At 49.7% G+C, this 26,300-nt stretch overlaps 1 protein-coding gene across 5 annotated transcripts; it reads right to left on the bottom strand.

The window, feature by feature from the left end:
* Nucleotides 1-3,446: 3,446 nt before the first annotated feature.
* Nucleotides 3,447-26,054, bottom strand: FHL3 (four and a half LIM domains 3). Of its 5 annotated transcripts, none has more exons than XM_010723368.3 (6): nt 26,034-26,054; nt 6,367-6,551; nt 6,119-6,293; nt 5,356-5,525; nt 4,888-5,074; nt 3,447-4,746 (listed from the first exon to the last, which is right to left on the bottom strand). In XM_010723368.3, the coding sequence occupies exons 2-6, from the start codon at nt 6,520-6,522 to the stop codon at nt 4,595-4,597; spliced, it is 840 nt and encodes a 279-aa protein (XP_010721670.1). In that variant the 5' UTR covers nt 6,523-6,551; nt 26,034-26,054; the 3' UTR covers nt 3,447-4,594. The 5 variants fall into 5 exon arrangements, with proteins under 5 accessions (XP_010721670.1, XP_010721669.1, XP_010721668.1 ...); XM_010723367.3 differs by lacking the exon at nt 26,034-26,054 and adding an exon at nt 22,944-23,206; XM_010723366.2 differs by lacking the exon at nt 26,034-26,054 and adding an exon at nt 19,476-19,667.
* Between the last annotated feature and the right edge of the window lie 246 nt (nt 26,055-26,300).

The raw sequence follows: 26,300 nt of genomic DNA, 5'->3' as shown, positions 1-26,300 counted from the left end.
CCATACGGATCCCGGGGTCGCAGCGACCCACCCCGCCCGACTCACGTCCTGCATGGCCCGCGTCCGGTGGTCGGAGTTGATCTGATCGCGGAGCTGCGGGGAAAGGAACGGCGTCAGCGAAGGCCTGGGCCCGGCCCATCCCCCACACGACCCCACCGGACTCCCCGCCTTTCCCCGGGCGCACCGTGGACTTCTTGGTGAGCATCTCCTTCACCATGACGTCCATCAGCCGCTCCCGCTCCTCATGATAACGCCGCTGCTGCTCCAGGATCGTCTCCATCCTCTCGCCTCCCGCCCGGAAGTCGAAGCGCGCTACTTCCGGCGCAGCCTGTGCGCTACCGGAAGGATCCGGCCCCGCCCTGAGCCGCGCCGAAAAGGTCCGGGCTGAACGTGGGACCGCCGCTGCGAAGCGGGGGAGGCAGAGCTATGAAGCCGCTCGCCCACATCTCGTGCAGCCTCGAGGCGGTGCGGAGCGGTGGGAAGCCGCTCCGTTATCAGATGGTGGGAGAGGAGGGCTGAACACCCACAAGTCCTGTCCCAAACACTGCCAGCACGGCGGCTTTGTCCCGTGTGCATTGAAAGGGAGAGGTGCTCGCAGCCTGAACAGCCTCTGGGCCGCCAGGAGATCAGCACGGATGTCAGAGCCAACCCCTGATAGGGCACAGCTGCTCCCAAACACACCCATGTCCCCACACAAACGGGCAGCGCGTGGCCTCTCTCTAACCTGCCCATCCAGCAGGGTCAATCAGTGCCCACATTCACACGCTGCCCTTTGTCACAGGGCCCAGGCAGCGATTAGAAAAGCCACAGCTTGAGTTACCCCCCTCAGAATCGCTGTGAGGACCCTGCAGCTCTGCTCCTGCTCATCCTGGGGATGGGTGAGCACTGCAGGTGGCCCCAGGATGGGATGAAAACCACCAGCCTGAGGGCGGCTGTGGGCAGCGTTACACAGCTGTGAATCACAGCCCGAACAGGAACAGGCCCAGCAGAACAAAACGTGTCCAGCCTGGTGCTGCCTCCTTCCCGCCTGCCCTGGGTCACAGCCGTTGCTCCTGAGAAAAACAGGCGTGCTTTGTTGGCTCTGGGCATCAGTGCTCAAAGGATGTGGCTCTGGAGGATGTCTTCCTGAAGAGGTCACAGTTGTGGCCTTCCACTTCTTCTCGAATTTTAATTACCACCTTCAGACCCACTCTAAATGCTGAGGAACGTGTCAGTGCTTTGCCCCCACTTTGCCGATGCAAAACTATAATTAAACTCATCAATAAATTTTTCTTTTTTTTCCTACTATGAGTAATAAATTTATTTAACTATAACAACAAAAAAATTTGGCTTCATTATTGCAGACAAAGATGATCCTGCCCTGGGAACATTCATTGCACTGAGGGGATGATACTGATAGTAGGAACATTGTATTTAATTACTCTGGTAATAAAGTCTTCCCCTAAGTATGTCACTTCTTCCTCATGAATGCCCACCTAAAAATACAAGTGGAGATAAGATTTTGGACTTGGTGTTCTTCCCTTTCCCTTCACGTGAAATTTCATCCTCAGTAAGGTAAGCAGCTGAAACCCACTGGGGACCCCCAGCCATGTGGGCTTGGTGCACCGGGAGCCTGATGCTGCTCTTCTTCCTCCTCTGCCCATAAGCAGCACCACGGGAGGAGGCAGGGTGTGGGCTGAGCTGTGCAGGGCTGGGAAGGCAATGTGGGAGCAGCCACGGTGCTTGGTGCAGATGGGGGGACAGTTTTCCTGCCAAGAGAGGTGGGACAATGGGAATAAAGGTGGTTCTGTGAGTTCTGCTGCCTCCCCACCTCCCTGGACCTTTTCTAGGGGCCTGGGAGAAGAGATAACACCAGGAGGAGCATGCAGGATGCCTACAGAGCTCAGCCACATCCCTAACCTTATGCAACAGAGGCAAAGGAGAAAGTTCACCTTCAACTCTGATTCCCCACTACCCCAGGCAGAATGGACAGTAGTGGTCCAGGGCTTGTTACTACACACGGGGCCAAGTCTCGGCCTCCAACAGCACCTGGCTTCCAGACCCATCCCTGCAGGGCTGCAGGAGCTGCTGGGACAGGTCCATGCTGGGTTAAGGAGCTCAGGAGAGGCTGTGCTGAAGCTGTGACCCAATACTGCATGTACATGCATGCAGCTGGGAAATGGGTGACCGTCAGCAGGGAGCTGAAAAGTCTGCCTGGAAGGAGAGAGAGCCCTCATCCACATGGCAGAGAGGGGTGCCCACAGCGAGTCCAAAAAGCATGTGGCAGGAACCACCATGTCCCTCTGTGGGGTGACTTTTCCCCAGGAGAGCTGAGCTCAGTGTCTGGTTAATGCTGGGCTCCCAGCGAGGGCCCTGCTCCCCTGGCTGCGTGCTGAGGAGTATTTCCGTGCCTGCTTCAGACCATGCTCCGGGAGCCTAGGGGAGGTTTGTGCATGACATCACCCTCCCCCTCCCGTAAATCAGGCATGGGGCCGCGCACAGCCATGACCCATTCATGACAGGGATAAAATCCAGATGTTCCAGCGCTACGTGCAGCTGGGTCATTTCCTTTTTTGGCTAAAAACGTGAGGCTCTTGAGGCTGAGCAAAAGAGGAGCCCAGGGGCCCTTTGTACAGAAACCTTTTGTGGTTAATCCCTGGAAACAGCGCTGCAGAAACAAGGGCTCGTGGTGCTGCTGCTGCAGGACAGGCTCAGCCAGAAACCTCCAGGGCCTGAGCTGCTCACTCCTTGTTTGAGGCCAAACAGCAGCAAAACCAGAGCTTGGCACAGGTCACAAGCAGCAAAAGTCTTACATGAAAAAGAAAATTAAAAAAAAAAAAGCAACAAAACCATAGTTTTTGCAGGAGCTGATCCAGGAGTGTGCAGGCACAGAGCCAGCATCGTGGTCCTGCTGCAGCAGCACCCGTGGGGTGCGGGGGGCTGGCGAGCCTGCAGGAAGCCGTGGCAGCTGTTAGTAAATGTAAAGGAATCTGCGGAAAACAGTTTCAGATGTTAGGGGAACAACTGGCTCCCCAGCTGATAAAAGTGAGTAACAAGCACTCAGTGCTGCGGGGCAGGCTGCCAGGAGGAGCCTGCAGCCACATCCCCAGCAAAGCTCCCCACAGCTCAGAGCGTGGGGCGCAGCATGGGGAAGCTGCTGTGTGCAGTGGGGTGCGAGGCAGTACCCAGAGCAGTGGCAGGGCTGTGATCAGCCAGAAAGCATCACTCTCTGGTGCTGCAGACTGACAGTGGGCATGGACAGACAGGCAGCAGCTGTAGGGAGAGGGAGCTGCCATTCCCCTGCCCTCAGCCAGAGGGTCTGGTACAGCTGGTGTGGTTGGGAAAGAGGAGAAAGGAGTGTGGTGGGGGATCAGCCCCACTCCTACATGGGGATAGGAATGGGGACAGGGCTGAGCATGGAACTGCAGTACTGCCCTGTGCCTGCTGCTTGAGAAACACACAGGAACGAGTGTCACTAAAATGGTTTATTATATAAAGCCTTAGGAAACGTATAAGGGGCTGACATTCAGGACACTTCCTTCTAGAGACTGCTCCAAGCGCCTCAGAATAGCAAACACACAAACTCTGATTTGCCTGCATCAAAGCTTTCAAACGAGGGTTCAACCAGGATCTGAATACAGAGTTAATAACACTTCAACATGCATAATTTTTTCTGCTCCTACTGAATCCTGGGCAGGCGGGAGAGTCCCTTCATCCCACAGCTGGTTACAGAATAACAGATAATCATGACAAAAGAATACAAAAAGAGGAAAAAACAAAAACAAAAAAAACCCGAATAAACATCACAAGAAGATGCCTACAGAGAAGCACGGGTAAAGCAGGAAAGCAGGGCTGGGGGAAGGGCCCCATGCAGGGCAGAGCAAGGGGGGATGCAGACTAGGCAGAAGCACAAGCTCCCCCTGCAGAGGAGCTCTGGGGGGGCAGGGCCAGCCAAGCCACCGGGCAAGGCTGGCTCATGCCCTTGCGAGAGCCTTTCAACACCTCGTTGTAACAGTTAAGGACAGGCAGGGGTTTGGGGCAGTGCAACAGCCCTGCAAGTGCCTGAGCTCTGTCGCAGAGCCACGCTGAGCAAAGGGTGCAGCACATAGGTGGCAGAGTGGCTGCAGGAATCCCATGGTGGTGACACGTGCTCCCGCTCCAGCCCGGTGTCCCCAGGTCTCCCAAACAGGGCAAAGAGTGGGAGTTGCTGCCCTGCAGCATGCAGAGCAGGGAAAAAAGAAGAAAAATGAGCACCGTGCCCAGGGGAGCAAATGCATGCTGCCAGCATGCAGATCCAGCAGCCCTGCACTGAAGCTGCTGCTGCTGCCCTTTGCTCAGCTCATGCCAGACAGACAGTAAGCAAAAGGAAAGAGTAAATAATGGGGATCTTGAAGCTCCTTTTCAACTTTATTTAGCTTTGGCTCTGCACAGAGCCACAGTGTAGCATACTCTAGCCTTCAAGGAGGGGCACAGGAACCTCCTGAACACACAGTGGTTAGGGGTCAGCCCTCATCTCCTATGCTTTGTGCCCTGCCCCTGCAATGCTGTCAGGGGTAACTGGCACAAAGACTCTGAAGAATAGAGAAAGCCCCTGTCCCACAGTGTCCTCCAAGGCTCATAGGTCGTTGCTGCAGTCGCGGCACAGGATCTCATCATTGTCAGGGATAAAGCCTTTCCCGACCAGCGAGGTGTCACAGCGGGCACAGTTAAAGCAGTTATGGTGCCAGTGACGATCCTCAAAGGAGATATATTTACCACCACCGAAGCCTGTGGGAGGGACAGAGTACAGCATTAAAACCCTCGGGGAGCAATTTGGACAAGCTGTTTGCACAGCTAGAGGTCTTGGTTCATCTCCAAGCCACGGCCTGCCAGGAGGAAGCGCACTGTCCCTAGGGCCATCCTGCTCACCTGTGATGGGCTTTGTGCAGGCACTGCACTTCTTGGCATAGAGATTCCCAAAGCACTTGATGCAGTAGGGGTTGTCATCCTGGGAGGTGAACTGCTGGCCAGCCAGGGGAGTCATGCAGCCTGTGCAAACAAAACACTCCTTGTGCCACGGCTCGTCCCGGTAAGTCACTCCTCCCTTGGTCAGGGTCTGTGGGAAGAGAGAGCACACGTGTGACATAGGGGCAGTGCCACACCTGAGCAGCCATCGGCCACGGTGCTGGCACCTGAATCATTCTCTGATGGGGTGTGGAGAGAAGTGGTACATAGTCTGCCCATCCCTAGCACTGCTAGAGCAGAGCAGCCACTGACTGCAGCAGGGCTGGGTTGTGCAGGGGCACCCTGTTCTCTCCTCAGCCAACAGATCCCCCTGCTTTGGAAGCACGACCCCCCAGCACAGGACCATGGCTCAGCCTGCCACGACAGACATACCTTTTTGCAGCGAGTGCAGCGAGGAGCAAACTTGCTCTCGTAACAGGGGACACAGTAATAATCCTTCTTGTCTGGGATGAAGGATCGTGACCCGATGGGCTGCTGGCAGCTGCTGCATATGAAACAGTGCTCATGCCAGGTTTGTCCATTGTACTCCAGCTTGCGGGATCCTGCAAGAAGAGCTGTGCTCAGAGAGGCAGTGGGGAGCATGTATGCTCACACAGGATATGGAGACTGTGTAGGACAATGCAGGCTCCTGCCCAACACAACAGAGTGGTGTGGGTGAGTGGGGCTGTGTGAGCAGCTGGGGGAGAGCCCCAGGAGCAGCAGCAGCCATGAGTGGGGGCTGTAGCAACAATCCTCTGGCTCCAATATGGCCACTGCAGAGCAGTCTGTTGTAACCCATATCTGCAGAATGCCAGAATGGCCAAGCAAAGGCACTCCTTTGCCTCAGGCTATCTCCGGAGCCACTCACATGCCTTCAACCATTCCTTCCCTTTTTGTCAGCACATACCAGAAAATGCCCAGGAAACCCTTTGTTTTCTCCTCCTCAGCTCACTTCCCCACAAGAAAGGGAAACAGACACAGTCATGGCTGTGCTGATCACAGCCTGTTGTCCCACCAGACTGTGCCCAGCCCACACCGTGCAGTGAAGGAGCAGTGGGAGAGCAGAAATTCAGCTCTCGCTTGCTGCCCTGGCATTGGACCTTGCAGCTCCATGCAATGGGACTGGGAGCAAACCACAGTGCCCACCCTCTCCTACCTGGCATGACTGTCTTCTCACAAGCGATGCACTTGGAGGAGAACTCATTGCAGTAGCAGTCATTGCACAGCAGCTCCTCGTCCTGGCAGGTGAAGGGTTCATCAGCCAGCGAGCGGTCACAGCGGAAGCAGCGGAAGCAGTGCTCGTGGTAGTGGCGATCCTCATAGTACAGCTCCTGGGGAGGACAGTAGGATGAGATGGGGATGGGCACCAGTGGACTGCACTGCCCGGCACGTTCCCATACTCACCCTGCAGTCGTGGCCGATCAGCTCCTTGCACTCATCACATGTATTGGCAAAGTGGGCGTCGTAGCAGGGAATGCAGTATGGGCCATTGTCCATCTGGATGTACTTGCGCCCATACAAGGACTCCTTGCAGTTGTCGCAGTCGAAGCACTCGGTCATGGTGCCGGTTTGAGGGCCACCTTCACCTGCTAAGAGAGCAGCAGAGTGCTCACTCAGAGTTGCTTTGCACTGCCTGGGACGTGCCTGCAGTGCTCCGTGTCCCCGGGACATAAGGACAGAACAGGGAACCAAGCTCCTGCATCTTAACAGCCTCCCCAAATCCGCCTGCAGACAGCTGGGATGGATCTAACCACATGAGCACGCAGACACTCAGAGAAATACAGATACATGCACAGGGAGCTCTGCACTGTTTGGCTCCTTGCTGGGAAACAAAAGGTAAATGAGGATCAAAAAAGAATGTTTTTCCACATGGGAAGTTTTGACTTAGCACCCAGAGCAGGCCCACAAGCACTCTGTGTGTGCGTGCACCTACTGCTATACCACAGCCAGACACCAGCAGGGACAGCCGCCACCAGCCTCCTTCAGAGATCCCTAATCAGCCCCCCAAGGGCAGGGCCCCTGCAGATGGCCCCGGGTTGCTGCTGCCCGATCGAGCTGCAGTGTTCAGAGCTGGAACAGCTCCAGGACTTTAAAGCAGCTGCTCAGCAGGGGAGCTGGAATCGGGCACCTCACGCTGCACCCGGCTGCAGTCGTATCCCACCAAACCTCCTTGCACGTGTTGCTCCACGCATATGTTGCTCCAGCTACAAATTCTTTTCAGGGAGCAAGCAGAGGGGAGGGCATGTACTTTACAATCAAGAGAGGTGTTTGGGGTTTGCATGCAAATCTGACATCGCTCCTTGCCCCGTCTTCCTGCAGGCAGGCAGGGTGCAGAACTCGGGTGCTTTCTTTGGAACACTAATTCCAGAATGAGAGTATCTTCCTGCTGTTTGGTTGAACCTGGTTATTCCTAAATATGGAATTCTCCGCTTGCAAATTCACACCCTTCTGTAATACCAGCTTACTGTCAAGTGCAGACAAGCCCATGGAATTACATCTGAGCAGTCACGACACAGCCACGCACTGCAGCTCCCTCCAGGATCCCACTTGCTCCAGGAGGAGCCACACAGCTCCATCCCCAACCCAGTGCCCAGGGGGGCTGGGAGCCCCCCACTTCGTGCCTGCTGCCCCAAAGTTCCCCCCTGGGGCAGCAGCAATCCACTGGTGCAAGGCAGGATCTGCTCCAGACAGCTCTGAGTCAGGCAGTGAGTTCCCCAGTGCTATTCTTGGTCAAGCTCCATGGCTCCCAGCTGTTGTGAAGCCTGGTATGTGCTGATAGCACTGCTGGGGAATAAATCCAGCGTTCCCACATGGCTACGTGACCAGCGGATGGGGAAAAAAGTCCCCATTCAGATGCTCATTACCCAGCTGCCGCCTGCCCCAGGGGATGGCTTCATCCCCACCACCAGCTCAGGGCCATTGCTCTGCCTCACAGCTCCCAGCTCGACACTGGATTGGAGCTTTGTTCAAAAGAGCCAGGTGGTGCTTGTGCCAGTGCTCCCCTTGCTGCCACAGCTCTGTCCCCAAACACCTTCTTTTTGTGGTGCCCACGCAAGGAGCAGCTCCCACACCCCCAGCACCCCCCCTGCTTGCCTTCAACTGCCGCAGCTACCTGGGACCTTTCTCTCTGGCGAAGAAAGAAAATGAAATTACCACTCTTCTCCTCCCAGCCCTGCTGAACAGAAGAACTTTCCAAGGTGTGTCTGTAATAAAAGGGCCTCTAATAAGCACTCCTGCCCTGGGAACCACGATACCGCCAGGGCTCGGAGCTACTGTGTTTGCTCAATGGGCTGTGCTATCTCTGTGGTCCTAAAATATGGGGTCAGAGAACATCAGGAAACACGAGGGAAGGAAAAAAAAACACGATGGGAGAAGCCTTGGCTTCTGCTGGTGAGACGCACTCAGTCCCTGAGCGCTGCTGGCCCCAGCCTGGAGGCTGTCCCTCCTTGTCCCCAGCCACAAAGCAAGTCACAGCATTTTGCCAAGGACAGTGAGGTGGGTAGTGCTGCGAGAGCGCATGGAACAGGGAACAAAACCCATAGAAACCCTTTGAAAACGATATTCCAAGTTCTGCTCAAAAGCAATGCCCCAAATCGTACCACGCCAGCTCGATACCCACCCTGCTCACAAGGGGCTTGCACTGTGCTGGTGTGCCAAAGCCCCCAGAATGAAGACTGGGAGAACTGGGTGCACTGGAAGCAAAGCACTGCTTCCCTGGGGCAGTTCTGCTTCCAGCAGATTCTCCCCACATGCAGTCTGCTTCCGTTGGTCCTAGCTGTGGGGTGTGGGGTCAGCAGAGCCAAGCATCACATGGCTGAGGTTGCTGCGAGAGCACACACGATCAGGCGCTGTGCTGCCTTTTGCAGAGAATAAAATCCAGGCCCAGGAAGTTTACTCAGAGTTATTTGACTTAGATAAGCTGCAAGGAAGTGATCTGTTTGCTCTTTTTGTTCTGGTCGTGCATACAGTGTCGTGCAGCAGTGACAAATCCTGCACAACACCACAGCAAACTCCACATCTTCACCCACGGATGTGGCACCAAGGTCACGGCGCAGAGAAAGGTGAGACAAAAGAAACACAGGAATAGGTCAAAAGTCCCCAGTTCTTACTGTGATTGCAATGAGGATCTGGGAAATTGTTTCAATTCGTGAAGACAAGAAGTGGAGTTTGAAGACGTATTAAAAATGTGTCCTGACTTCAGGATCCTTTAAATTGATGCTGAGACTTCTGGGCAGTCATCATGCGTGCTAATCAGCATGTGCTGATACTCTGCAGTCTGCACCACCCTGTAAACACCAGTTGTGATCTAGGCTGGTATCAGCAACACCTCCAGACAACAGCCAAGGTGTTGCCCCAACCTGATAGGATTCCAGCTGCAAAGATCATTCACCCACTCACCCATCTCAGGACAAAGGCTGTCAGACTGGGGCACTCTTGCAGCTGTCTGAGGGCAGAAATAACAGCAGTTCTCTGCCTTGCCAGCTGCCCACCCAGTCGTTCTGCCTGACAGAGTAGTGCTCATGGAAGAAAGGAAGCTCAGTTTCTCACCCATGCCCAAGAACAAACAGCTTTGGCAACAAGAGCTCCCCTCGCAAACAATATTTAAAGTGTTCCGGGATGCAAACCTGATCAGTCCGGAACAGAGCTCAGAATAGCTGCACGTATGGGAAAGGTCAGCGGATCGCCAAGGACGCACAGCAGAGGCTGCTTTCTAATTAGAGAGTACCAGGCACATAACACCACACCAGTGTCATTGTGCACAGCAACACCTCAGAGGACTTAGCAACAACCCCGGGAGATCATTACATTCGTTTTAGTGTCTTGAACTATTATGCAAAGAATAGGTCCAGGGCCGGACTTTCTGCTGCATGCAATCACTTTAGAGTTTAATCACTTTTGGAGGCAATTCAGGCTACCACAAGGTCTCACACACACAGTGAACCTACAGTCCTGTGTAACTCCATATGCGTTTGTTGCTCGTTGTCAGGTCACAACCAGCTGCTCCACCAGGCAATCCAACAAGGCTATTCCCAGGGAAACACTTAATCTTCCCAGGACACAGGAATAGAGCTGCCTTTATGTGTTGGGTTCCTGCCTCTCCTCGCCCTGGCGCTCGCACTTCACACCTACAGGCACGCGGTGGGCACAGCGCAGCACTGCAGGACGGGCTCCCATGTAAGGATGAAACCTCCTGGCGAGGCAGCTTTGGAAGATGGTCCTCAGCATGCTTTGAGGTCAACAGAGGAGAACGCTCTTTGTTCCCCTTGGCTTTCCAGAACCATTATAGGTGCTGGAATCCGCGTGACATTGTTTCTGCCTCTCATCCGACCCTAAAAGGGAAACCAGCTGCTCACTTAGGGGAGCAGCGCTGGCCCCTGCATGAGGTTGTGGATTGAAAGCCATCCCCTTCCCCTACACCACCTCTGGGGGCCACGTGGGGATGGCTCTTGCCCCCATGCACCCAAACTTGTGAGATGCATCCGTGCTGCTGCTGGATCTGCCTCCAGGTGAGAGCTGGGGGAGCCAAGAGGGTGCCAAGCATTTCGCCAGTTGGATCCTGCCTGCACAGGGCCCCGCCTGCTCCGAGCACCCCTGAGTCACATCCTGCTCACAGCTACACCTCCCAGCTCCCTCCCAGCTCCACGGGCTGCCTGGAAGAGGCAGTGGATACCTGGAGCAGCGGGGTGTGAGCACAGCTCACCTGCACCACTGGGGTGCTGTGCCTGGTTTGCAGGCATCCCAAAACCTGGAGCACCGTTGCTTCTCCAAGCACAGAGAGACTGACTGCTGGCCTGGAGCTCTGCAATGCATCCATTGAGATGGATGCCACAGCTGTGAGGAAACACCCTGCACTGCCATCAGATCTGTGCCAGCAGAACTGAATTTTGCTCAGCACGGCAGGCAGCTTCTTGAAGAGCAAGAAGCAGCAGGAATTGTTAAAGCATCTGACAAGGAATAAGGGCAGCTGAGGCTGTGCATAATTTTAGTACACTCTTTGAATGGTAAATTGAGGGTTTCCTAGTGCTCAGAAAAGACCTCAGAGTGCAAAACCAGAGCCCATTGGCTCCTTACAGCAGCTTTTAGATGAGAGCAGAGACTCAAATGTCCCACGTATGATCTGATCTTACCCAGAGAATCTCACATACTGACAGACAGAAAGCCCCACACTGGTGTATGCAACAAGAAGTGCCCCAACCAGCAGAAAGGAGGCATCCTCATCAGTTTATACATAGTGACACAGCACACTATGTTTGCTGTTATTTATTTTCCGCGACAGCATCACTCCATGGAGGAGGAGGAGAACAGGCACAGCTTGTGGGAGCTCAGCCCCATCTCTACAAGGCCAGGACTCTCCTTTTATGCCTTCTTGCATCAGAATCAGCAGTGCTGATTCTGGAAGCGAAATGCATGACCTAAGTACCCATTGAATTCTGCTAGACAAGACACACTTCAGAAGATCTGGAAAACAAATTATTTCCTAGTTGAGATTAATTTTTCGGACTACTATACGTCATGAGCCAGATTTCCCAGGAAGGCCAACCCGCTTTGAGAGACTGCATGCAGAATCTGCAGTCTGCACATGGAAATAGCCTCACCCTTTATGCGCTTACAGACTTTCCAGCAGACCTGGACAGGTTGGTAGGAGTCCTTCATGCCCCAAAAGCTGCTACGCCCACAGGGACACGGTAGGGCTGTCAGGACGTGCAGGGTTCTAAGGCACTCCAAGACACTGTTCTGGTTTCAGAGCACTACTGAGTTCATAGACCTTCACTCTCTGGTAATAAAATCCTCATTCTTCCTCTGAAGATAAGGAAACAAAACTTTTCCAACATGAATGGAAAACCTGCTGCTGCTAAGTCAGGCTCTCACAAAGCAGCATCCCCATAGAAGGTAATGGCACAAAGTTCCGAGCCAGTGTTTGTACACACTGTGACATTTGTCCTTTACAGAGAGAACCTCTTTTTAATGAGGCCACTCTGCAAGGGAATCCAACTTTCCACACCGCTGTGGAAAAGCAGGCAGGATGGCCCATCTGAGATTCAACTTGTAATTGTTTGCGGTCAGGACCTTGTTTCACATTTGTCTTTAAGCTACTTCTGTCCCTTTCCTATCTAAGCAGATCCAGTGACCTCAGCTACAGGAGGGAGCATCTCCAGGGCTGAGCATGAAAGCCAGCGTTTGGAGGCAGAGAAACACAAGATCCATGCAAGTGAGAAATGCAGGCTTCCCCTGGATGCTCATCTTCACTGCCTCTCCCCACCCTCCAGAAAGGTCAGCAGAGCTCAGGCAGACAAGGAGAAAGGCAATCGCCCACTCAGTTCTTGCTGCAGGCTTACTTTTCTTAGGGAAAATGAATCCTGACTGGGTTGAAAAAAGAGGCATAAGTCCCTCCTATGCAACCAGAAAATGAAAAGCTCTGCCCAGGAAGAAAGGAGACAATTTCAGAGTTAAGACACTAAACATCTGTAAGGATTATTTCATGTTCTGAACAAATCTGCCTTGAATGGAAAGCAGAGCTGTGAGGACCCACTTGGAACAAGAGCACCATGTCATTCTGCTCGCATGGAAACCCAACATTCGTTCAAGAGATCAGCTGTTAATCTTACTTAAAATGTATACAAAGTAAGCAAATTCTGTGCATGCAACAGGAAGTCAGGAATTGAAACCACTTGGTCTGCTTGGACCCTCATGATTCAAACCAACCGCTTAACTCGAGGAGGAAGTCCAAAAGCAGAGCAGTTAGATCCAAACACATCAGAAACTTCTCCCCAGTGAAATGAAGTCTCATTTACCAGATGGGCAGGGAACGTGGGGCTTCAAAACGTGTCAGCGGAGATTCTTGCTGGTCTCTGAAAAGGTTTGGGAGAGGAGAGAGCACGGCCCAAGCTCCCCACGGCAGGTACCTGACCCTGTGCCACACCGACTGAGCCAGGGGAGCCCCAACTGGCAGCAGCTTGCAACAAGGATTGCTGCTGGAGCTGGTACTGGTTCCAGGGCAGCAGCTGCAGACATGGCCAGGGTGACCATAATAGGAAGAAAGACACTGGAGCCAAGTTTCAGGGAGTGTGACTGAGCACGGGAGCTTCGGCGTGATGAGAGGAGTGGGGATTCACTGCTCGGGGCAGCGACTGCTGGATGCTTAAAAAAACCTAAAAGAGGAGTAAGAATCAAACATGCAACTGCTTTCTGAATGCCATTTGAAAGAAGGGTATTCTCCCACTTGATTACGGGAACAGGGATACCAAAAACACGCATGCTGAGAGCACACGCAGTCTTAAGACTCGCCTTGCTGAAGGCACTGTGTGGCTCAGCCATAGCACTGCTCCTTCATCATCTCCCACTGAACTCCAAGCATGGGAACATTCACAATCCCTTCCTGCTCTTCCTTAGTTTCCTTTTCTTTCCCTTTTTCAACTAGAAAATTAGGCAAGAATAAGGAATATATTTGTTGTGCAGGGCTGAATAAACCTTTCAGATGCACTGAGGAGACCATATGCTTACCGCTGTCCTACTGGCAACAAACAGTTATGCAAGAACACAAACAAACCCTAAAGATAGTCATCAAAACAAATTAACGGGCAGCAGCTGGCCTCCAGGCCCCAGGTTTCATACCAGGTCCAGGCAGGAGCTAATCTGGAAAGTGCCTGTTGCTTAGAGGTGGATTAATCTATCAGTAAGCCTCCTTTGCCCTTGTCGTTACAAAGTGATGGACAAGAAAAGGTGGTGGAGGATCGTAACTGGATGAGGGTTCAACTAGAAAGTCATAAAGAGAGTATATATAAATGCACATGAAACTGCAAAGTGGTGTTTGTGGGCTTCGTGTTACCTCGCTGCTGTAGCACATGCTTTTCTTCCTCCGTTTGCTGCAGCCCCATCCCAGCCCATCAGGATCACAGTGGGTCACCTGTATGGAGGCAGCGTTCTCCACCAAATAAATGTATATCAAATATACACCCACAAAAAGACCAACAAACAAAACCAACCCCACATTCATACCACAACTCAGCAGAACTCTGTGGCAGACGCAGGCTGTCCTACATCTCCTAAGTGCAGAAACACTGTGAGATCCATACAGCACCCTGGCTGTGAGAGGAACAAAAAGGGAGTCCCAAGGACTGAGCACATTGGAGGATAATAATCTAGCAGAGAACATTTAGTTTGGGACTGAACTGATTGATGCCCATAAAACCCAGCTGACTTGGTCCATGGCCATGTAGATGCCTAACTGCTTATCCAATTGCACAAGACGAGGGCTCCAGCAGTAATGTTTCAAAATCTCTTTGCCCCAAGAAATAAAGGTCAAACCCAGTACACTACAACTCAAACATGAAAACATGACAGGAAATGACTAACTGCACACTGAGGCCAATTTACCTTCGTCTTAGATCTACCCACTACACAAAGATCTTGCAATACAAACAGACATCACAGCTTCCATGCAGGAAAAAAGAATCAGGCTGCTCGAGGTGCTTGCTTTGGGGTCTGTGCATCTCAGTACGGACATCACTGCAAAACAAAGGCATTCTGCTTTATTTCCCTAATGTTCTCTTACAATTCCAGCTCTGTGCTGTAGTTTTTGTTTCCCCTAGCTGTTTTCTTACACTGAGGATGAAGCCACTCTTAGTTCAGAAGTGATGAATAATTTAAATTTCTTTTTACAAAGTGTTTTGTAGTCCCTGAATAAAAGATTACGCCTCTGTTTTGCACGGGAGCTTCAAGCTTGACTCTAAGCATGTGTCCACATTGGCATCTGTCCCTTGCAGCCTGCAGCCACGTGCATGCTTTGTGCACCTAAGCTGAAAAGCAGTCCTGCGTGGTCTGAGCCCATCCCTTATTAATCACCTTCACCCGAGAGCCTGGCAGCTCTTTTGTTGATTAAGGATCCACTCAACTTTAGCTTTTGTTGTTGATGTTTTTTTTAATACACAAAGTAACTTTGATCTACAGGAGCAGGAAAAGACATCCAGAACAGACACATCTTATTTAACACATGCCTATTGCTTCAAGGACAAAGGGATTTTTTTTTTCCCCACCAAATTTGGTCTAAATATTCTCTTTGAGTCAATTCCTTGTCTCCTTGCTCTGAGCATTCATAGTTAGCCTCCTGCACATAACAGCAATGCTGAGGAAGGCGGATGGCACTGCATCTGCACACAGAACCAGCAGAGCAAAGCAAAAGCCAATGTGAGAAGGGAGACACTGCACTGCCACTCGCATGCCACGCAGCTGCCTCCTCGCTGTCTGATCACCAGCCAGGGGCCTCTTTGCCCTCACTTCTTCTGCAACAGCCTGCAGTCCTGCCTACCGTGCTTCTTACAGCTGCTGTGTCCCTCGCAAGCAAAGGCAATTACAGCTTTGTAACCCACAGCATGTGAACACTTCTAAATCTGGGGAAGGACTGAATCCTGGCAGAGGCAAATTGTCTCAGGTTACCATCCCAAGAACCGCTCGCCTGTGGTCCGAAACACAACTAAGATCCTCTGTTGCCTGGGAGATGCTGCATGTGCCAGCTGCAGCCATCCCGAAAAAGGCAGCGCTCCCAAGGACGGCGAGCCAAGCTGAGAAGGACATGGCATGGGAAGAGGGAGGCCTCCTGGAGCCACTCTCCTGCCAGCGTAGACACGAAGTAAGTTTCAATCTTCTACAGCTAATGATCTCTCTGCTAAGTGATCTGGTCATCGATTGGTCTCCTTGGTAAAGCACTTCTCATCGAGACCTTTTAAAATTAATCTGAAGCACTGCACATTTTCAGCTGTAGAAGTTGTGATTATTATGTGAATACACATTCTACACAAAACCTCTTAGAAATAACCCACTGCAAACACTAAAGATGAATTTGCAGGAAGCCACGTGCTTTGCACTTTCTGCCATACACTGAGATGTGAAGACTTTGCTGGTAAGCGAAAACTCGCCACGTCCAAAAGATGCAGTGGAAGCAGCTATTATAAATGGTCACAAACACTCACAAAATGAAGTGTAAATGCTTCTGCATCACTCACACAGTAAACACGGAGTTCCCAGTGTGTGGAGGAGCCCACCCCACAGCTGTGCTGCAGCCCCATGCCCTGCTGCTGGCAGGTGCCACCACAAAGCACATGTGCTGACTGCCCAAACACACACGGATGAGAAAGAGCAACAGTAATCAGCCCTCGGTCCAGGCCTGTGGCTCATTCACTGATCCTCATCTTCTTGCTTAAATTTGAGATTTACAAGGAGACCCACGTGAAACAGAGAAAAAAGAAAGGGAGACATCCAAGGCTTCCGCACAAAGACCAAGAAGAGCTGATGTTTCAGCCCATGAAGCAGAAAATGCAAAGCAATGTCCCATTTCTTTGCTGCAGAGGAGATGCTCCAAACTCTTTCCCTGAAGGAAGCAACAGCAAGTTGCTCTCTGCCAAGAGTTGCAGAGCTCCCAGGGCTGTCTGCATGCTCCTGCACTTCAGGCTTCACTGCACCAAGAAAACATCAGCACCCTACAACCCTCCCTCTGCTCTCCTCATGAGTCAGACCAAAAACCAATCAACCCACAGACATGTCCCAAGCTGGCAGAGCTGGGAACCCAAACCTCCGGGCTGTTGTTACCTTGCATTGTGGCAGTGAAGGATCTGTGCAGAGCCTGGGGATGAGTTAGGGCGGCTCCCACTGACTCACAGTGCAGGCACTCACAGCAGGTGCAGAGCAAGGGACTCTCTCCTGTAAGTCAGCACCTCGCTCGCAGAACACTGGAGTGCTCACTCAGGAACAAAAGCAGCCACATCATAAACCAGAGGGTGACATCAGCACTGGGATTGCATTTCCTGCACGGGTTCAGATTTCATTACTTGTGACATGAAATTGGACTCTTACAATTTGAGTTACTCTATATTTTCATGAGGGGCGCAGGAATCCCTGATTCCAATTTGGTGGATATAAATTGCTTCTCGACCTCCTGAAGACAGCAGCGCTCACTGATTTCCACTGGAAATGGTCAGTGCAATTTGTACAGCACCATCCACTTGGGGCCAGCTGTTCAAAATCCCTGGACTGTTCTTTTCCCTTCTTATTCCAAGCTCTGCTTTGCATCTCCTTCTGAAATTAAAGCTCAGAGTTATCAAGGATCTGACAGCACGTATTTCATCACTCTTGGGTTGAGTCATTGTTTCGGAGCATGAAGCATGATGCAGTGTGTGCTTATGGTCCAACACCTCTGCCAACACCAAGTGCATTTACAATTTTCCACATACAGCTGCTCAGGCTCTCCAAAAGCAACACATCCAAGACTTCTATACAAGCCCAACGGGCCAGAATTAATCTTCCTGTGTATTACATGATGTTTGCACAGGGTTGAGAAATACTAGAAATAAAAGTTCTCTTGGCTGAGTTACATGCAACACAGTGTTCTTTCTGCTATTAATGACTTCAGTAAGTACCTCTGACACTCCACATATTCCAGAAACCTCTTATTTAGGCATCACAGCAGTTTTCTTGGTAGGAAAGCATTCACTGAATTAAAGGTAGCCACTGAAATGTCTTAAATGTTAATTGCTGTCTTTTCTATTTGAAAAGTTTTATGTGCTTGGAAAAGAGGCAGGTAGTAACTAACACTCACCCAGGACACAAACTGAAGATTAGTTTGCTTGGAAGGTGGTTTAGCTCCCTGACATCCCATCACAAACAACACAAACACATATGATGACCCAGTGCAAGACCATAAACACCAGAGTGCTCAGTTTCCATGGACCTGACATCCCGTTCCTCTCACAGGATTCTTGCTTGGTCAGTTCCCCAGCAGCTGTCATCAGCAGAAGCACTACTTACCCTTACAACACCTGCAGGGCATGGAGCTAATTTATCTCCCTCCTAGGATTTGCACCTCAGAGGGTTTTGGCACAGGGCAAGCTTGGCAGAGCTAAAAAAAGGAACCAAGATCCATATTGCTGGCCAGCAATGGAACCAAAAAGCTTCCTTCTCCTCCTGAGACGCAGCAGCATGGAAAACATGATGCCTACTCACCCATGCTACAGACCTATCTCCAAACAGAGCCCACAGACTGCTCTCCTTGTGAGAAGCACGGGAGAAAGAAAGGTTGAGGTGAGCAGACTCAGCACTGTGCCTGAACCTGGGCTCCAGACCTTTCACCAGAGTGATGTGGTGTCTTTGTGAGCAGCTCCCAGCACTGGAACTTTGTGCTTTCAAAGCAAGAAGCTGGAGGACAGCATCTCAGCAATGCGGCACACAGAGCTACGCCCCAGTTCAGACTGTCTTAGGTCTTAAGAACCATTAAAACCATTTCTTCCTTAACTGAGGGCAGTGGAATTCCAAGGTGAGGTCAAAAGCCCAACAAAAGCAGCTGAGGCAGTGCCTGAGAGCTCCACTCTGACAATAGTGCTCAGTGGCAGCTTAGGGTCTCCTCCCCGTTGTTTTTTTGCCATCCTTGTATCCTAAGTGCTACAAAGGAATCCTGCCATCAGCTGTGGACCTCAAAGAGGAATTTCTGTCCTTTCAGATAGACATTTACATTGTTATTTCCTTTCTTTTGGTTCATTAGAAGAGCTTAAAAACAACAACAACAACAACAACAACAAAAAACCACTGACATTTCTCCCCTGTAGCGTTGAGCTATTGATACACTGTTTTGGTAGGAAATGGCATGATCTGCATCCACCATCCAAACAGCAAGAGAAATTACCTAACCTCAAACATACTCACACAAGGGAAATCCTGTGGGCTTGGATCATTCCAGAAATAAGGTTGCTTTACAGCTACAGGAACAACACACGTCCAGAATGGGCTCCGCACTGCTAAGATACAGCTTGAAAAAATCAACTGCCAGTTGTTTCTGCTATTTGCATTTTATATTAAAAAATCTCCCAAAGACTTCTGGAGCCAGAGCTCAGCCCGGAAAGGATTTTTATGGTTGCACTGCAAACCCCCGGAAAGCAGGGATCTCAAATGGAAAGAGGCCATGACAGCAGACATCGCTCCCTGGCCCTGCCTGAAGCAGCTGGGATGATCTCTCCAGGTAACCAAATTACTGCTACTAAAACCCATGTTGACATTGAAAGAAATTTGGAGAAGATGCCAAGTCATCACTCTTCTTCCCACGGAAGAAGATAAGAACCACATTAATTTAAGAGTTTCTAAGTAAGCACTTGAAATTCGAGTAAACGGATTTTAAATATCAAGACCCTATTTACATTCCAGTGTAATAATTAAATATTTAATATCTTGTGGTTCCAGCATTCTAGGTTTTTCTAAGCACCAAAATATTCTGTCATGTAAAAAACATCTGTAGCAGCTGGAAGAAATCAATTTGGCTTACGAAGATTTGTTAGTTGAAACACACATAAATAAAACGTTCATTTTATTTCCAAAAAGCTAACACTGCTTGGTTTAGCTTTATTAGGGTGCTTAGTGAGTAATGCTTAATACTGGCAGGGTGTATCAGATCCTACAGTGGCACAAACACACGCAGCTATCTGTTAACTAAAACAAGTCTTGTATTTAATTAGAGCTGGTCTGTATTGACTCACCCGAATCATGCAGAGCAATAGGAAAACCAGCTTGCTAATAGTTGAATCCCTAGTTGTATTCTTTCTCCTAGGTTCCCAAGTTCCCAACACTGAAATCTATCTTAAAAAAAAACAAAAAAAAACAAACATTGACATGATGAAACTTCTCTTTTGAGCTGGGATTCAGATACCCAGAACACCAGTGTCTGTGCATGCTTTTTCTCCCCAAGAAGCTCCTGCCTAATCTTAGTGCAGCTTTAAAAATAAATCAAGTAAACAAGGGGCACTGCTGAGATCATAAAAGGAAGTTGAATTTGGCTTCGTACGCACAGGGATCACCTTTCTGGGCAACAGTTTGCAAAGAGTTATTTATTAGCCACTCATTTTACTTCTGCTGGAAGATGCTTTAGTGAAGTTTCTGCAGAGCACGCAGCAGCATTCAGCGTTTGCTCAGCTAATAGTTAAATCAGTGCAGCTCTCCGATGACTTGAAGATTATGGGTGTAGGAAAAGGGAATGCTCAGCAAGGGGAACTTTCAGCAGCCACCACCAAACTGTGGTTAAAACAGACACCAATGACTCCATTCAGCTCCCAAACCTCAGACAGTTTCCATTTTCTCAATAACAAAGCATTTTTGTGGGGTGAGGTAACAGGCCTCCATCTGCCAGGTCTAACTCTGCTATGATTCCTTCCGAGCGTGGCTGAGTGAGGCCCCGGGGCCAGCAAGCACAAGGCTGGTGTCCCAGACACCCAGGGACAAAGGGACAGACGTCGAGCAGAGCCTCCTGAGACTGCCCCACTGGTTCTGCTGGGAGACGGTGGCAAAAAGAGCCTCGGATGGGCTTCAAGCAGAGCACAGCTGGATGTCTCCAGGGGCTGAGGAAGGAGCAAGGCTTTTCAGTGAAGCTGGGCTGGAGCAGAAGGCGGATGGATGCTGGGGGTTCAGTGGTCAGCCATCCATCACACGCAGTCAGACACACGGAACACCGGGGTTTGGAAGCAATGTGGGTCTCTGAGCACACATTACAAGACACAGCACAAACAGAAACGTAGCCTCCCCACAATAAAATGCTTCAGGGATCACCATGCGGGCAGGGCTGTTCCTTCCACACCAAACTGCTGAGCTGAGCCTCAGAGCAGAGGGCAGGAAGGATTTGGGTTCTTCTCTTGCTTTGTTCCTGCATTTGGCAGCTTGTATATAACCCAGCATCTCAGTTCCAGGAGCACCAAGCACCATTTGTTTCATGTCAGCTCAGCTCCTCTTATGGGCAGACCCTTCACGCAGTCCCATGAAGCCTCCCATCAGGAAGCAACGGGGGTCTCTGTGCCCAATTCCTTCCCATCTCTTGAAGCTTGGCCATCCACCCTGCCTAAGGAAGGAGAGCACACAGCAAAAGGCTCCCTTGTGCAAAGGTAAAACCCTCAGAACAGCATGGCAGTGAGCACAGGTGAGCTTGGAGGGAGAGGTGGCTCCACAGCATGCAACATCAGGAAAGAAGCTTTATGGAGTTATGTGAATCTTCTGATCTTCTGTTATGTTTCTTCTTTTTTTTTCTTTTTTTTCCCCTCTTTCCCTGCATACAGAAGTCTTTAAAAAGCAATGCAGGAAATTGTGCCAGAACACAGCAGCAGCTGGTGCGAATGGACGAGCAGCAACTTGGGCAGGTCAGGACATCCTGAACACAGCTTAGCTCCAACTTGTGTAAATAGCACTGCCAAGGGCTCTTATTCATCCCACTCGGATCCTTCATTCTGCCTGTGCGACAGATGGCAGCTGAGCACAAGTTTTAAGAATGTCAATTCAGAGGGATTAGGAAATATTTACAGAAAAATCCATCCTGATTGCATTATTTTAGTCTGGTACGTCAGGTTTTATATTTACAAGGACAACAACAAAAATTCCCAAGCTGAAACTGCCCCACAGCCATCTTGCACAAATTTAATTGAAATACACAACCTCCAGATCTGTGACATTACTGCAATACAAAGCAGGAATCAAGGAGGACAGAAATAGCCAACAAACCTATAAAAATACATGGAGCAGCTCCAACTTTTCTCTCAACTCACCTGCAACCCAAATTGAGCAATGTGCTAATTAAAGAAACTTCACTCCCAGAAGTGCCAATTTGCTAAACCTTAACCCTTATTTCTGCAGGTCAGACAGCCTCCATTTCATGCACTGATGCAAACCAAGAAGAAGCTTCTTAATGTCGGAAGATACAGAAAATTCTTCCAGCTCTGCTGCTACTTTTCCTGACTGGTCTTGCTTCCTATATGTCCAAGTCTTTCCACTGTCTAAAGCAAAGGCAATTCTTCAGTTGGTTTGGTGAGGGCCTTTGCATTGCTGCGGCTGTTTATCCTGAAGTTTTGAAAATGTTAACAGTGATCTCATTGCTGCCTGGTTTAATACCAGGTACCCAGATGGATACCTGGAGAACTCAGCCAGCAAGCAGCTCGCTGGCCTCTCCCAGCCGTGACAAGACATCTCCCAAGTCGTCCTCTGAAGAATGCTGCTGTCACATCTCAAAAATCCACACTGCTAACACTAGCCCAAGTGCAAGGTCAGCCAAAGAGGACTTCCATCAGAGATGGGCTCTGCTGGAGAAGGCTCCCTGGAGACAGTAAGAATAGCACGCTTGATCCCAGATGGCAACAATATGCAGTGCACATTTCCAGCAAACGCAGGGATGGGGCAGAGGACTGTGCAAACTGACCAAAGGCCACCCTGCTTTCTGCCATCTGCTCGCTAGATGCAGGAGCCTCAGCCGAGGCCTTTGGGAAAGGTCAGCAGAGGCTTAAAGGCTCTCAAGATATTGCTTTTGTTCTCACTGTTAGCTTCTCAATTCCTTTGTTAAAAGATACGGATCTCTCTGTAAGGCACTTATTTGGAGCCAAGAGTTTAGATATTATTGCAAAACATATGCTTAAAAGAGACTGGAAATGATGTTGGCAGTGTTACAGAGGGGAGAGAAGCACAGCTTTGGGTCAAAACAAAAAAAAATAAATCTAAGCTAGTAAGCAATTCCCATGTGATGGCTTAGAAGAGCCAGCAAAAGCTTCTTCTAGAAAGAAAACAATACTGTGAGAACGAAGCTAACAAGAGCTGGCTCTTGGAAAAATAAAAAGGCCAGTAATAAGCCAGAGTATTGCCAACAGCACATATCCAAGAGAATCTTTCTGGGAAACCAGCTCCAGTCATTGCACTGGAGAGCCCTGAGGGAATAGGGACCTCGAGGCTAAATGCTGGCAAATTGCTTTATCAGTTAAGGTTGGTTCCAGTGTTTTCTACTGCGTAAGAATAATTTGTTTTAGCCTGCAGGTCTCTACAGAGCAACGGGTGAATTCAGGCTGCTTCCTCTGGGAAGGGAAACGAGGTGCTCAGCAAAGCCCTGCTCACATGGGACGTTTTTAGGAGGTTTCCCACCATCTCTTCAGCCCACCCTGTCAGCTTTGCTCTGCATGACCCCTCGTGCCCCTTTGGCCACTTACCTGCTGGGAAACCCCCCAGCCGCTTTTGCCAGCTCTCCACCAGCAAGAGTTACCACGAAAATAGGATTGCTGTACCCCCATAAAAGCATCTTCTGGAGACTCATTCACCCCAAATGGATGAAGTCAGAGCAATTATTCTGATGCAGCTTGTTTTCCAGAGGAATGAAGAGGAAACCGTGCTCTGTCTATCACTGAGAGAGATTGGCTAATCCATCAGGAAAGAGACATACTGATGCATAGAGATAACAGCGAGGCTTTTGTCTGAGGTCTTCTCTTTCATTTCCAGTCCACTTACTCATAGTCACAGGAGTATGCAGAGAGTACAGGGACAACAAACGGGATCTCCTCCTGCACCAGCAGAGAAAAATCCTGTGCTGGCAGGGGATGGCATGGCACTATTTAACAATCTTCCTCCTCTTCCAACCCTTTCTCTGATTCATGTTGCCACCTTCCTTCCAATTGACCTAAATAACATGTTCGGGCAGCGCTGGAAGTATTTCCGCCTCATACTTCAATAGCAGCAAGATCTCCACATCTGGAAAGGGTATTGCTCAGGAAAGTCACACCACAGGTGGCTTATGAGTGCCTTTCCCAAGAAAGGAAGAGAATCATCCTGTCTTGTCTCATTGCACCAGTAAGGCTTCCTGGCTGCAGGAGAACAAAAGTTGCCCAGGAGCACAGAAAACAATTGTGCTGCTTGTGCCCAAGCCCCAGCTAATCTGAACAATGTGGGCAGAGTATTCAATTACCTCATTTCCAGGTGTGCTGTCAGCCTGAGCCACGATTGGCTTGGGATGAAAGAGGAAAAAGCTGCTCCTAGATCTGGACTTGTCTGCATCATTTATGGTAATTATTGCCCAGCAGCCTGTAATCTTCTCATGTCATATCGCACTTTCAGCCCTGGGTCTCTCTCTACAAACTTTTGATCCCAGAAGAGGCTGAAGATCAGAGTGCAGGACCCAGTAGAGCAGCAGACACACCGGCCCCAGTCGCAGAAAGGAAAGCAAAGCAAGTTACACTGCAACTTGGGCAGTTCAGTCAGCTTCAGATACAAAGCGATTACGTGTGCTAACAGCATCCAAGCACTTGAAGCAGATGCGTGTCCAAGCACTTATTCTACCTGTCCAGCTATTAATTTCAACTCTTGTAAAAGAACATAGCATTCCATGGGAATCATAGGAATACAGGGAGAATCCAACCCCTATCACTATGTGGTTGTTTCACGCTGAGCTTTTTTTTACCCTCTCCAGAACTCTTTCTCTACCACAAGTTCAAGCATTTGTGATAGCACTGTAGATATCCCACCTCTTTGCAGCACCCCAGACTTCTGATCAACATGTTATCTTGCAGCAATGGCCTTCACAGGCTGTGCACTGAATAGATGAAAAAGTAAAAAAATCCATTGACAATGTATTTCTTGTCAACAAGGAAATGTATTGTTGGAGAATACAGGAAAGGGCTCCAGAGCTGCCACACGGATCCTGGGAGATCAATTTCTTCTTCATAGTTCTCCTATACAGGAGAAAGGAGGTATACTTGATCCGTACCACCTCATTTTCAGGTAAATTGAGCTTCAAACACAAAAGGAGAAAACAAGCAAGCAAAACCCACACATCTTTGTGCTGCAGCATGACTGTTTAGTCCATAACAGCTATCTACTATCTCTACATTTTTTATTAGCTCATGTTTTCTTTGGCTGCACATCCAAGCAGTCATTTAACAAGGGTGAGAGAGAAAATCTTGGACTCTTAACAATGGCCAAGCAGTTTAATCTGCCACTGGGGACGATGACTTGCCTCCTATTGGTGTTTAGTACTGGCAGGGTCAAGCGTAACATGTGGTGAAGGAAGCACTAGGGAAGCAGATCTGCAGCCATTCCATCAACACTGAGCATTTCCTTGAGCTATTCAGAGGTCCCTTTCCTCCTTGTGAGCAGAGAATGGCTCCAGCTGTCCAGTCACCTGCACTGGCTTCTCTGCTCACAGGATTTATGAGCTTAGGGGCTGCTAACAGCTCAGGTTGGATGCAGCACATTCCTCTGGCTTACAGCTTAGGTGCTCAGAACCCAGCTAGAAAGCAGTTAAGATTATGTCCTTGGATGGTGCTGGAAGCTGATTTATGCTCCCAACTTGAGTGGCACTGGGCAGGCTGGGCATAAACATCCCCCAGCTTTTGTCCAGCAATGACCCTAATCAGAAGTGGCTGATTTAAGGATTGTTTTTATTAGAAAATTTCAAAATACTTCATATAAAATAAGTCTCAAACTTGCAAGCCTGTTACCATATGCAGTGATACATTAAGAGCCAAAACAGAAAGTCAAAGAGATGCTGTGCTAAGAGCAAGAACATGAATTTAGGATCTTTATTGCATCACTACTTAGACTCCATGCTAAGCTATTTCCAAATAACTCTCTCTTAAGAATTTTAAGACTATTAGCTTACTCCTAATGTCCTTGTCCTGTTTCATCCCAGAGTAATACTATCCCATCAGCATGTTCCTATGGACTAAGGGCAGAATCATTTGTTAAAACTGTCCTGTTTAGCAAACACCAACAGACACCAAGTGACTCACACAGCAGAGGCAATTCTGCAAGGATGAAATACAGGAAGGTGGAAGCCATGTGGCATTCTTCGGTTTCCCTTTTTTTGCAATCAGACCCTTGATATTTTCTTCGACAGGAAAACTGACACTCCCCCTTCCCTGTAAACTGCTGACAATTGTATTTTACACCTGGCAAAACCAGAGCAAAACGGAAAGAAGAAACAAAGAACAAGGACTTTTCTCAGCAACTACATCTCCGTAGAATGGAACATTTTCCTTTCTGACTGCTGCTGGAAAAACGTTACTTATTAATGGATAAAGTCCAGTAACGACCCATTAGTCATTACAATAAATGTCACCTCTTCTCTACTGAGCACCCACAGCACAGAGTGCATTACTGAGCCACCAAACCCAGCATCCCCACCAGAACCTGCAAATCTGTGCAGCTGAATCCCTTCACTTGCCAAACTCTCAGCCCTTGTCCCTGAACATCCTAGGCTTCAAAAGCAAGCCTAAGCTCTCGGTAGTAACCTGAAGATCAAATGATACCGGCAAAGTTTTTCTGCCCTCTGACAATTGGTCTTTTCCTTGCTGCAGCTGGTAGTTATTGTTAGAGGTGCTCTTTCTGTTCTCATCCATTTACAGTTGTTCTGATGGCACCAACAGACAAAATGCTGCAATCTCTCAATTTTTCCAGCCAGGGTCTCAAAATTGCAGCTGTATCAGCAGAAACAGTCAAAACCCTATAAGGAATGAGGAGCCATGAGCTGCACTCCGGAGTGGAAAGCTGAGCAGAAGTGGCAGTGCCAGAGCAAG

This window comes from Meleagris gallopavo, chromosome 25 (assembly GCF_000146605.3).
Source record: "Meleagris gallopavo isolate NT-WF06-2002-E0010 breed Aviagen turkey brand Nicholas breeding stock chromosome 25, Turkey_5.1, whole genome shotgun sequence".
NCBI classification, from domain to species: Eukaryota; Metazoa; Chordata; class Aves; order Galliformes; family Phasianidae; genus Meleagris; species Meleagris gallopavo.
This window is presented reverse-complemented; position numbering and strand designations above follow the sequence as displayed.

What these genes read in the sequence shown, in the direction of transcription:
- FHL3 (XM_010723364.3), bottom strand. An exon ending in TGATCGGCCACGACTGCAGG is followed by an intron (nt 6,294 to 6,366) that starts GTGAGTATGGGA and finishes TGTCCTCCCCAG; the next exon opens with GAGCTGTACTATGAGGATCG. An exon ending in GCTGCACTCGCTGCAAAAAG is followed by an intron (nt 5,075 to 5,355) that starts GTATGTCTGTCG and finishes CTCTTCCCACAG; the next exon opens with ACCCTGACCAAGGGAGGAGT.